Below are 12,196 nucleotides of genomic sequence, written 5' to 3' on the forward strand. Positions count from 1 at the left end.
TGAATTATTGCCCTTGTTCTTGAAAACGCGTTCAATTTTTAGCTCGTAAACACTCTAGAAGGCATAATTCTTGAAGGATTTTAACGAAACTTGGTATGAGTGTTCGTAATCACCCAAGGATAAACCCTATTGAAAATCAGCGAAATCGAAAAATATTTAGTATGAATTATTGTTCTTGAAAACGCAGTCAATTTTTAGCCCATAAACACTCTAGAAGGCACAATTCTTGAAGGATTTTAACGAAACTTCGTATTTGTGTTTGTAATCACCCAAGGATAAACCCTATTGAAAATCAGCGAAATCGAAAAATATTTAGTATGAATTATTGCCCTTGTTCTTGCAAACCGTTCAATTTTTAGCTCGTAAACACTCTAGAAGGCACAATTCTTGACAAATTTTGACGAAACTTGGTATGAGTGTTCGTATTCATCTAAGGATAAACCCTATAGAAAAATCAGGGAAATCGAAAAATATGTAGTATGAATTATAGCCCTATTGCTCTAGGAGGCACAATTCTTGACAGAATATTTCAACCTAATTTGCTTGAATATAATCTGCAAATACACAATTCATGACAGACTTATTGAAATCACCCAAGGATAAATCTGATCAAAAATCTTGTAAAACACGTAATTTTTATTCTACAAAGCAGAAGTCTAAAACAAATTTGACAACTTGATGAAATTGATCACGATCAAAACTAAACCTTTTGAAATATAAAATACAAGTTATTGCCGTTATTCTTACAAATGTGTTTGATTTTTAACTTGTGATGGCACAGTTTGTGATGGATTTGGGTATAAGTTGAATATTTCCTGGTGTCTATGTTTGCTATTTTCTAACAAATATTCAATTTCAAACAAAGCTATCAGTGGGCGTATATTACCTTGCCTGGCAAGCTATCTTGAAGATGAGTGTTAGATATTATGATGCACCTCCTATAATAAACTAATCTCTAGAATGTTTGATTTAGTTACAGTTATTATGTACATTGGTAATGCATACCAATTTCATGTATATATTTGAAAGGATAATTTTACTGAAAAATAATCTTTTAAATGATGTGGTTTTCTGATGTTAAGTCCTGCCTGGATTCAAACATGTCAATTTGAAAGGCTTCCTCAAAATGGTAAAAATTGGGCATACAGACAACTTTCTAAACATCAACATTTATTATCATGGCATTCACCAATCTACAAATTTACAATAACAACATAATGATTTCCATTTATTTCATTCATTACAAATATTCAATTCATTATTTAACTATAAAGTAAAATGTAAAATCATACATCTATATTTCCATAGTACACAATACATTTCCTCATCTGAATAGGATGGAAGGCTACTTGTTAACAAGAACCCTTGTGTTCACAATAAAACCCCCCTCTCATCAAAAGTATACGAAGGTACAACACTTGTTACAAGTGAAGCATAATGAAGTAAAAAAATAAAATGCACTAACAGAAATAATTACTGTTGTATACTGAAAACATTTCAGGCAGCTTTGTTTAAATTATAATATACAAAATAACAACAACCATCACCAACATGAAATATCTGTTTTACAGACATACATTTGGAACGAGAAGAGATTAATAGATTATGTGTCTTCTATGTATAAATACAAGGAATTGAGATTTTAAAATATTATGTAATCATTTCAAACACTAGATCATTCAGTTGTATGGAACCATCTAAAGTTAAAGACAAAAACTTTTCAGCTGCTTTAGCACTAACTGTTCGTAATGCTGGTAATCTTAGCAATATTTTTCCATATCTACGTGTTTCTGTAGGATAGTTACGTGAAGTATATCGACGTAGTGCATCTAGTATTTTGGTTTGAAGACCTAAAACTTGTAATTTATCTTGAATGCCAATGGCATCTGAAAAAAATAGTGAAAAAACCTGTTAAGTTGGGTTACTGTAAAAAAAAAACAAAGTAATATGATTAAATCATATCATTCTAAATTGAGATATAGCTGAAAATTAGCTCTAAACTCTTTGAACCATTATTTTAATTGCTTCTTAATCATTTTTCAATTTTGGATAGAATTATATAAATATTAAAACATACCAGGAAATGTAAGGACTAAAGCATTCAATATAGCAAACTCTGTACGATCTATCTTTAATTCTCGTAAACGACTTGTAAATTCTATGGTGGCATTAACTAATTCACGACCCCACCCCATTCCTTGAGCTACATCAGTTGGTATAACAACACCTTCAGCAAACTTAATACATCTATCTAAATTCATAGATCTGAAAACAGTAGTTATTAATTCATTAGAAAGTTTATTCAAGAAATAGTCACATGTTTCTTTATGATCTGTGCTAACTTACTCTAACTGTAGTGCAGTACTTCCGAACATTTTTAAAGGGACAGATTCGCCATTTTTGCATACTTCCTTCGAAAATACCTTTCATGTTCTTTTTCTATTCATTGCATATGGCAGTCTCAAGAAAAGACGAGTCATCATTTAAACTTTCAAAAGTGGATAATTCTGGACACACGTGGATTTGAAGGCTCTCAGACTGGTCGCACGGATGGCAAACTGGGCCTTTCAAAGAATTATCTTTTCTTTTGATTGTCATAGGACCAGTATTGTTGAAGATATTTGAATACTGATAGCATATTGGAAACTTCACTCTGCAAGACCAATTTTGATTCACTTGATATTTTTGTTTCAATATAAACCTGCTCTCTTAAAATTTGAGAAACTGTTTACCTACCTATACGCCAGTCGTAAAACATTTAATTCCATGAAAGCTGATTTCAATAAACACATCTGATCATCCATACTCATTTCTTGGAAACCTGTAATTATATATCAAACAAAGTTAGTGTACACAGTTTTCTAACCCAAGATAGCAATAATACAATTTTGAGCATACTTGCTAACTTTATTTCAAATCTCAATTGAATCTGGACCCTCACAAATCCATGAAATTTATTGCTTTAGAGCATCAGCACCCTTGTTTTTCAAGAAAAACGTCAAAAGTCATGCAAATAGCTGTTTACTTAAGATATGAACTAAAAACACTGCATGAGGTGGGAACTTCTTATACTTTCTGATATTTAAACAAGTCTTCCTGTGAAACTAACCTGGTACTTTCTTAGCCCATTCAATAATAAATTTTAATTCTAAATAGCCATACTGCATTAAATCATTCACTCCAATATTACCACCAAAATTTTCTATAATATAATAACATATAAGCTTATCATTGTAATAGCCTAGACCTCTTATGTTCAATCTCTTCTGTTGAAATAGTACCTTTGCTTTTTCATCCCCAATTCCATTGTCAGTGATGCTGATATCATAGAAAAAATTTGTAAAGCATTTATTAATCAGTATTTGCTCAAAAGTGCTAAGAAAATAACCTCTAAGAATGGCATCTTCATTGGCCTAATAAGGCACAAAAATTCCCTACCATAGACAAAGAAACCTACTTTCAGATTTAGGAAATATATCAGGTTGAGCATTAACTAATGTCTCTATCATTGAATCATAAATTTCATCTTTAGCGTCTAGAGTGCCTGGTATTTCTTCTAATCGTGGTCGTTTTAATCTATGTTTTCCTCCAGGTGATCTATCTTCTCTTACAGCTACAATATAAATATCATACTATTATTAGCATTCTACAACTAAGAGTTATTTATAGTCTAGACATTTATAGCCATTATTTGTACTATCCTGGTTTCTTCAGACATCTGTGAATTCTGTAATTCCAGAAAGTCTTCAAAACAATTTCTCTAGTAACAATAAACCTTCATCAACTCACTAAAATCTTAAGAAGACAGGAAATCTTATTTGACCACTAATTTTGAACAAATCAAATGCTGACATAAGAATGAGGTCTACAACATAATGTTGTTATGTATAGACAAGGTCAGATCAACTAGCCAAGTCTGGCAAAATTTAATTCTAATATATGGGGACTATCAAAACATATTGAAGCCATAAAAGGCCTTAATTTCTTCATTCCAATTTAAGAAGAAACCTCATCTGAAATAATCCTCCCAGATTAAAAGCTCTACACAAAAATCATATTTACCTTCTTTTCTCATGCCCTGTGCAACACACTTATTATAACGACAATGTTGACAACTATTTCTGGTAAATTTATTTATTACACAATTTCCTTGTTCTCTACAAACATATGTCAAAGCCTTCTGTACTGTCCGTTTAAAAAAACCTTTACATCCTTCACACGAAAACACTGAATAATGAAAACCAGACGCTCTATCTTCACAAACTAGACATTTCGTACCATGTAAATCATTTGCTGTTAGTGATCTGTCTTGAATTTCATTTGTTGCCTCCTGATATTCTTGCATTGTCATAGGTCGAGTGAACACTTGGGGTTCTTCGCTCTCTTGAGGGTTGTTTGATTTTTGTTGGAACTCTTCGACAGTCATTGGTCGAGGTAAAATATGTGCATCTGTTATTGTTACAGCCATAGGTTCACTAATATATGTTTGATTAGTCTGAATACTGTCTGTTGTCTCTTGTTGTGGATTGTTTTGATTCATTAGAAGCAATATGTTGGCATTACTGTTATTTTCTGTGACACTGTCTTGAGTGGAAACCTGACTATTGCCATTAGTTATTTCATTGATTTGATTCTCAACAGGCTCTTTAGTGTCCATGTTAAAATGGTCTTTGACCTGGTCTAAATGTTGACAATTGGAAAAGTACTACAAAAAAAGAAATATACGGTACATATATATTCTTGCAATTAATTATAATCTAACTGAGATATTTTTGAGAATCTGAATAGATTATTTAAGGTGAATATTGTTACGGAAGCTGCGTAATGACTTGTTAAGGGTAAGGTAGGGAAATTTTAGGTTTTAAAACAAATGATATGTGTAGTTTGCCATAACTTAAGAAATTTTATTTCAAATTCCAGCTGTCATAACTTTATATCATATGCCTAATTAATTTAAATTGGCCTCATTGCACTCATTCTGAGCCAGACACTTCACACTGTTGCACTGGTGTAGTGCAAACAGCAAAGCCAAGTTGTCAGAAAGTCAGTGTCATAGTCACTACGTCAATGAATGATGAATATAGCTCTAACCCCATTTATCTCTTTTTTAAAATAGTAAGTTAATCTACCTGACGTCGAGGATTTGTTATCAACTACAGTTTGTCACCAAATTTCCAAACATAGAGTAGTCCTTGACCTTTATCCTCAGATATGTGTCAGGGAGTAGTTATTTCTTCTAGAGCAGTAAATCTTTTTACTTTATTGCAACTTGTCATAACACTTAAGCATCCAAAACGAAAATCAACAATAAAAAATTTCAAATTAATTGTTCAACTTGCATGTTATGTCTGAATAATAAAAAGATCAAATTGGATAAAAAATGAAGTGAAACAATAACTACTCCACCATAATGGGTTATACTAAATTTCAGAATGTTGGCCTACAAAAAAAGAAACCGCCTAAATATCAAATTTTTTTTTTTATAAAACGCAGACGGCTTGGAAGTCTTAAATGAATGAATAACTAATGCTTTGTTAAAAAAAATCTTTTTAAATTGACACATTTGAAGAGTTACTAGGTCATAACAAAATGATAGGTTTTGTACGAAGGCGGATGTTGATTTGTGGCACGTGATTATGGAACATCCGCCTAATTTCAGAAAAATGGAAGATTGAAGATGTATTTTGACGACTATTAACGCGCTAATTCAGCACATTTTCAATTTGAATTTTGAAATTTATCATTTTTGAATGCGCACATCATAATGGAAGTATTGATTTGGAAAACTGCAGTTTCGTGGAACATTTTGGTCTTCATACTGATAACTTTATACAAAAATTCGTCTGCTAGTGCTAAAAATGAGGAATTATCAGTTTCTCTTGATTTGAGTCAGTACGCCTTCATTGGTAAAAGTCATCTAAATACCACTGTCATAAATGCAGAATTTTCTCAATTATATACTAATTATCAAGTGAACAGATTTCAACAGTATCTATTTGTGTACAATTATACTGAAACATCAAATAAGGTAAGATCATTATCATATTGCCACAATCATCATAATATCACTAACCTATTATCGTATTAGTTTATCAATGTATTGACATGGTACCTGATTTGATAATGGCTGATAATGATGATGGGCCAAGCAGACCAACTTCTTATCCTTGTCAATATTACTAACTGTAAAAGTAATGGGACAATAAAAGTACAGTCAAGTAACCTAATTTCGTGGAAACCTATTATTCGTGGATTTCTGGAAATGATAAATAATTTGCATAAGCGACCTTGCGCGACCTCCGCATTAGCTTGTTTTGATAAACATGGGTTTTCTCTACAATATCAGCTAGTAGAATGAATCCAGTGGTTTCAAGCAAGGTAAAATATATTAATGTATACTTTGACAAATACAAAATGGCGGATTTCAGTTATTACCAAACGTCACCATTTTTTATCGGCCGAATTTCCTTATAATCCCAAGCGGTAATCGGAATTCCAAGTGTCGTCTGCTAGAATGTAGTCCAACGAATGAAGTCACGTGATCAACTAGCGGATTCCATGTCAGCAGAAAATTTCTATGGAACACAAAGTGGACCATATTCTTATGTTATTTCAGTGACTTTTAGCAATAAATCTTATCTTATTTTGTCAGTCACTTTTTTTTTTTAAATCGTGGTTCTTTGAAGGAATTGTCACTAGTTATAATGAATTAATATTAAAGATAAATACTAAGAGAAGTTAATTATACCACCCGGTATCCATACAACATGTTTTTCTAGACTTATTTATAGATCAAACATTGTAGATGAAAATAGGTGACGCATTCTGCTGCCGTTGCCGAGTTGGTTGCTCATGAAATATGGGTCAAAGTGAAGGATTCATAAAGAAAATCGAAATGAACCAATTTTAATTATTTTGTAGAATATCTGAGGAAACTTCTAAGACATAAAAATTTTGTTTTTGTTTTTTTAATTTTGACGAAATTCGGTGTTGAATCCTTATATCCACGAAAATAGGTTACACCACTGTATGAATAAATGAAAGGTGTGAGTTTATGCTCTTGAAATTGAAATAAAAATATAAGAAGTATGGTGTAAAAATGTTCACATTGTACACTGCATGACATTGCTTGTCTTCTCTAAAATTTTAATGTATCAATTCAATATTATCAATAAGCTTAATATGCACCTTAGACCGCAACAATCAACAAAACAAAATATTTTTTTTTAGAAAAGAAGGGAAAGGAAAGACCATTTAATTTAAATTGAGATTTTTGTTTTTTAACTACATTTTAAACTTTATGGTATTTTTTCTTGACTATTTCAGACAACAGCCGTGCGAATACATACATCAAGTAATAAAGTTAATACAACATTTCCATTAATGTTTGTTGTAAGACAACAGCGAGGATTATTATCATGGCAGATTCCATTGTCTATAAATTATATGTATGTTTTGTAGGTTATTTCTCAGAATATATCTTTGCAATCTTATTATGTATTTATACATGTATCAACCGGTAATATTGGTGTTACTGGAACCTCTAAATCTGTCCTGTTGAAGATTTTTATCCTTTTTATTAAGGAAATTGCAACAAGTAGTTTATTTTATGGAATTTCATTTTTATAGATAGCCAAAAATCATATGAAATATTTTATTTATTTTCTAGCTATCGCTATTCCTATGTGGCAAGAACTTTATGTCCAATGGATAAGAATGCAAGAGCAACACTAACTAAAGATCAGCTTTTGTATGTTGATGTGTCATCTATGTCAAAAGAATTTACTAATTTTACTATAGAATCAAATTTATTACAAGATTTTTCTCTCAGGTAATATCTAATAGAATTACATTTGTTTCTTTAGTAGTTAAATTTTTTAATGAGTCACTAGATATCATAGAGTATAAGTCATAGACATAGACATTGCTTATCAATTTTATTTTTATAACTGGATTACCTGAATTACATAATATATAGTGTATCTGGAGAAAAAATCATCAACCATTTGGCCCTATACATATTAAAGAACAAGTAAGCTTATGATTATAAGAAATTTATATGTAAATATAAAACAATATAGGTTGAAAATTGTGGAGTGAGCAAAATTGAAGAAAATAGTGATAAACAAGAATACTATAAATCTATTTTTTTTTTTTATTTAGGAAAATGTCAATACAATTCACTCTAAGAATTGAGAATCCATGAGTGTTTACTTGAATATAATGTCAATTTCCTTATGATTATGATATATGATATATTTTAGCCATAATGCCAAAAAGAATGTGAGTGTATCACCATCAGAACCTGTATATTTTATGTATACATTTCCTGAAGATATAGCCTCAGTATTGGTTACAGTGGATTCTGAAGATACAGAATGTATGGTTGTGTCTATACAAGATATCAAGGTAACTCTATTCTGTGAATACGGATTCTGTCACTTCTCCATATATTTCTGACATTTTATAAATTTCTGTGTTCATTTATGACCTCAATAATTAGACATGATTCAAAGGAAAGCATTGAAAAATTATAAAACCACAGGACAAATTTTTAGCTTAAGATTTTTGGAGAAATGAAAAAGAGTAAGATTTTTTTCCACCCAATAGAAAATAGACAAAATATTAATTTACTGGTTGAGTTGAGAATTTGGGATTATTTTTTAAGTATTAGCTGTGTCAAAATCAAATAAAAGTCGTACATGAATTGAATTGTACTAATATTTTCAAGGAAATGAACAATTGTTAACCATTCTGCAATGAAAATTCTTTGCTTTTTATACGCACACATGAAATGGGAGGTGTATATTGCCGTCACATCACATCCATAATTGCTCGTAAACACTCTGGAAGACACAATTCTTGACAGATTTTGACGAGACTAGGTGTGAGTGTTTGTAATCACCTAAGGATGAACCCTATTGAAAATCAGAAAATGAAAAATTATTCTAATGAGTTATTGACCTTGTTGATGAAAACGCTTTCAATTGTTACCTCATAATCAGTAAAATACACTATTCTAGCTGAATTTTGACAAAACTAGGCAATATTATTCAGTATCATCCCAAAAAGTTCAAAAGAAGTGTAAGACTGAAGATTGAATATTTCATACTGGTGATTGTTACTGTACTGCTAAATATTTTTATTTAAAATCAAAGCTGCCAGTTGGTGTATATATTCCCTTGCCTGGCAAGCTAAATTTGATAAAATTGTAAGAAACAACAACTAAAACAACTAATAGCAAAGGAAGGATTTTCTTGTAATGCTGTAGAAATTATCTTGCATCCAATTTTTTGTCTGCACAGCTCCTGTATCAAAAGGTATTACTTATTGAGTTCAAATATTGTTAACTTGTTTATGTTATAGCTTTTGAACCTCAAGTTTATAGTTTTCGTTACTATTTATCTTACATATTATCATTGTAGTTAAATTTGTTATTCTTTTTTATACGCCCACACGTAAGATGGGCGTATATTGTAATAACCCTGTCGGTCCGTCCGTCCGTTCATTCACATTTGGCTCGTGCTCACTCTACAGGCTACAGTTCCTTATGGATTCTTTTGATTTTTATTTTGTATGTCAATGTTGTTATGAAGATGATCCCTATTGATTTTCGTGATGATCGGATAATTTTTCACCGAAATATCGTGTCTGACTTGACGTTTTTCTCTATTAGCTATATTGTGCAACTCCTGCTCACTCTACAGGCTACAATTTTTTACAGATTCTTTTGATTTTTATTTTGTGTGTCAATGTCATTATGAAGATGATCCCTATTGATTTTCGTGATGATCGGATAATTTTTCACCGAAATATCGTGTCTGACTTGACGTTTTACTCTATTAGCTATATTGTGCAACTCGTGCTCACTCTACAGGCTACAATTCTTTACAGATTCTTTCGATTTTTTTTTGTATGTCTATGTCGTTATGAAGATGATCCCTATTGATTTTCATGATGATCTATCGATTTTCATGATGATCGGATAATTTTCACCGAAATATCGTGTCTGACCTGACGTTTTACTCTATTAGCTATATTGTGCAGCTCATGCTCACTCTACAGGCTACAATTCTTTACAGATTCTTTTGATTTTTATTTTGTATGTCAATGTCATTATGAAGATGATCCCTATCGATTTTCGCGATGATCGGATAATATTTCACCGAAATATCGTGTCTGACTTGACGTTTCACTCTATTAGCTATATTGTGCAACCCTGTAGTCACTAAAGACTGTTTAATCATTTCTGCCAGTGGGCGTATGTTACCTTGCCTGGCAAGCTATCTTTGTTATTCTTCTTCTTTTTGAATCTCTATTTGATATTTTCTCATTTTGCTTTCCTTTTTGTTTTATGTATTCATATATGCCCCTTCATGTGAAATGGGAGGCGTATTTTGGCATTATCATTGTCTGTCTGTCCACAATTGGTTGTAATATTGAAAAATGTCTAGTATGAGTTATTGCCCTTCTTCTTGGAAACACGTTCAATTTTTAGCTTATAAACTCTTTAAAGGCACAATTCTTGATGGATTTGAAAAACCAATAAATATTTTTTATGAGTTATTGACCTTGATCTTGAAATGCTTTCAATTTTTTAAGCCAGATTCAGACAATCAAATCTGCCAGTGGGTGTATATTAACTTGCTTGGCAAACTATCTCTTACTACCATTGAAATAAAGCACAACACCTAAAAACAGAAATGTACATGAATTTTATCATAAACTTACCGAATTTCAGTGTCCTGTGTTTGATTTAGATAATAGTATAGAATTCCAAGGCAAATATCAAACTATGACTAAACAGGCAGCTATCATATTAAATGTAAGTACAGTTTTATTTAACAACTTATTATAAGCTGTTCTGTTTAAAACTGTGAAAATATTTTGTTTGTTTATCATGACTCTATACTCAACTGTTAATCAAATTGTCACATTCTATTACAATGGTTTTACAGTTAGATTATGAAGTTAATTGGTTAGTACAAAATTATTTTTGGAAAATTGTCAGAGGGGCTGGGGTGGTACTCAGGGTTGTTCCAAAAATAGTCACAGCTCCAGCCTCTTTGAATGGGAGTACAAATAGGGGAAGAGGTGCCCAGCTGTCCTGAAAAAATTTCGAAAAATAGAATTAGTTAGTTGATTCTGATATAATGTATACTTGAAGCAAAAACAATGTAAAATATGATGAATAATTTTTCTAGAAAGAAGATTATGATGAAGGATCATTCTATTTAGTTATGGTGGTCAAATCCAATGATTTAGAATGTAATCAAATACAAGATATAAAATCCGCCTACCGTAGTAAAACAGTTTCTATTATGATAGAGGGTACAATTTCAAGTAAGATGAAGAACTTTATTATCAACAACTCTCTTTTTGCTGTTACTTTTTATTCACTGAACATTGATGTTTAGATACATTCATTGAAGGTTCATATTTAAAAATAACATCTTAATTATTGAATATTTGATACAGCATTAAGACCATATACCATTGAGTGTATTTTTGCATTGAAAATGCGGAAAATAGGCAAATCTTTGGTATTAATAAAAGTAGACATGGTGACTATAAGAAAATGTGTAAAGGTGTATCATTCAATTTAAAGCTTTGTTTCATAATTCCCCATTTTTTACTGCCTATACTTTTATAGATGGTATCCCATACATTCCAAGTTCTAAGAATCACAGATTTTAAGATACTTCCATTGTGCCAAATAATGTCTAGTTTTAATTGAATTTTTTTTGAATTTTTGAATACAATATTTCCTTCCGTTCATTGTCTAATTTAATTCTATTGTAGAATGGTTGTATTATAAAGGTATATTTGCTGCAATAGGAGTATTTTTAAGTTTTTATATTATTTCACTAATTATCTGTACAGTATTTCATTGTGGGTAAGGATAATCATTTATCTATCCCCAAATATTAATGTATATTTTAAAAGGTGATGTTTATTAGAAATGTTTGAAAATCAAAGAAAACTGGACTTTTAAGATAAAATATAATGTTCTTGTTGCCATAAGAAAATGTTCACTTCTTTTATCTTAAGTTGGAAGAATTCAAATATATTGTGTGCCCCTTTTGCTTCTCACTTAAATTTTAAAATTACTCTTATGCACTCAGTTTAGAAGAAAACTTTCTTAATTTTGTTGAATGTTTATAATGGGCATCAGCTAAAAATATTTCTTTTTCTT

At 30.9% G+C, this 12,196-nt stretch overlaps 2 protein-coding genes across 2 annotated transcripts; one reads left to right on the plus strand and one right to left on the minus strand.

Moving 5' to 3' along the window:
* Positions 1–1,650: 1,650 nt before the first annotated feature.
* LOTGIDRAFT_104793 (hypothetical protein) lies at positions 1,651–4,345 on the minus strand (the record flags this gene model as incomplete). Its single annotated transcript, XM_009057211.1, has 6 exons — positions 1,651–1,886; positions 2,078–2,265; positions 2,737–2,821; positions 3,110–3,286; positions 3,446–3,613; positions 4,063–4,345. 6 exons carry the CDS (start codon positions 4,343–4,345, stop codon positions 1,651–1,653), a joined length of 1,137 nt encoding a protein of 378 aa, XP_009055459.1.
* A 2,978-nt stretch (positions 4,346–7,323) lies between these two features.
* Positions 7,324–11,417, plus strand: LOTGIDRAFT_104472 (hypothetical protein; the record flags this gene model as incomplete). Its single annotated transcript, XM_009057212.1, has 5 exons — positions 7,324–7,448; positions 7,670–7,831; positions 8,265–8,409; positions 10,742–10,834; positions 11,205–11,417. Coding segments are annotated over 5 exons (738 nt in total), but the record flags the coding sequence as incomplete, so codon positions are not given.
* Between the last annotated feature and the right edge of the window lie 779 nt (positions 11,418–12,196).

This window comes from Lottia gigantea, assembly GCF_000327385.1.
Source record: "Lottia gigantea unplaced genomic scaffold LOTGIsca_3, whole genome shotgun sequence".
Lineage (NCBI taxonomy): Eukaryota > Metazoa > Mollusca > Gastropoda > Lottiidae > Lottia > Lottia gigantea.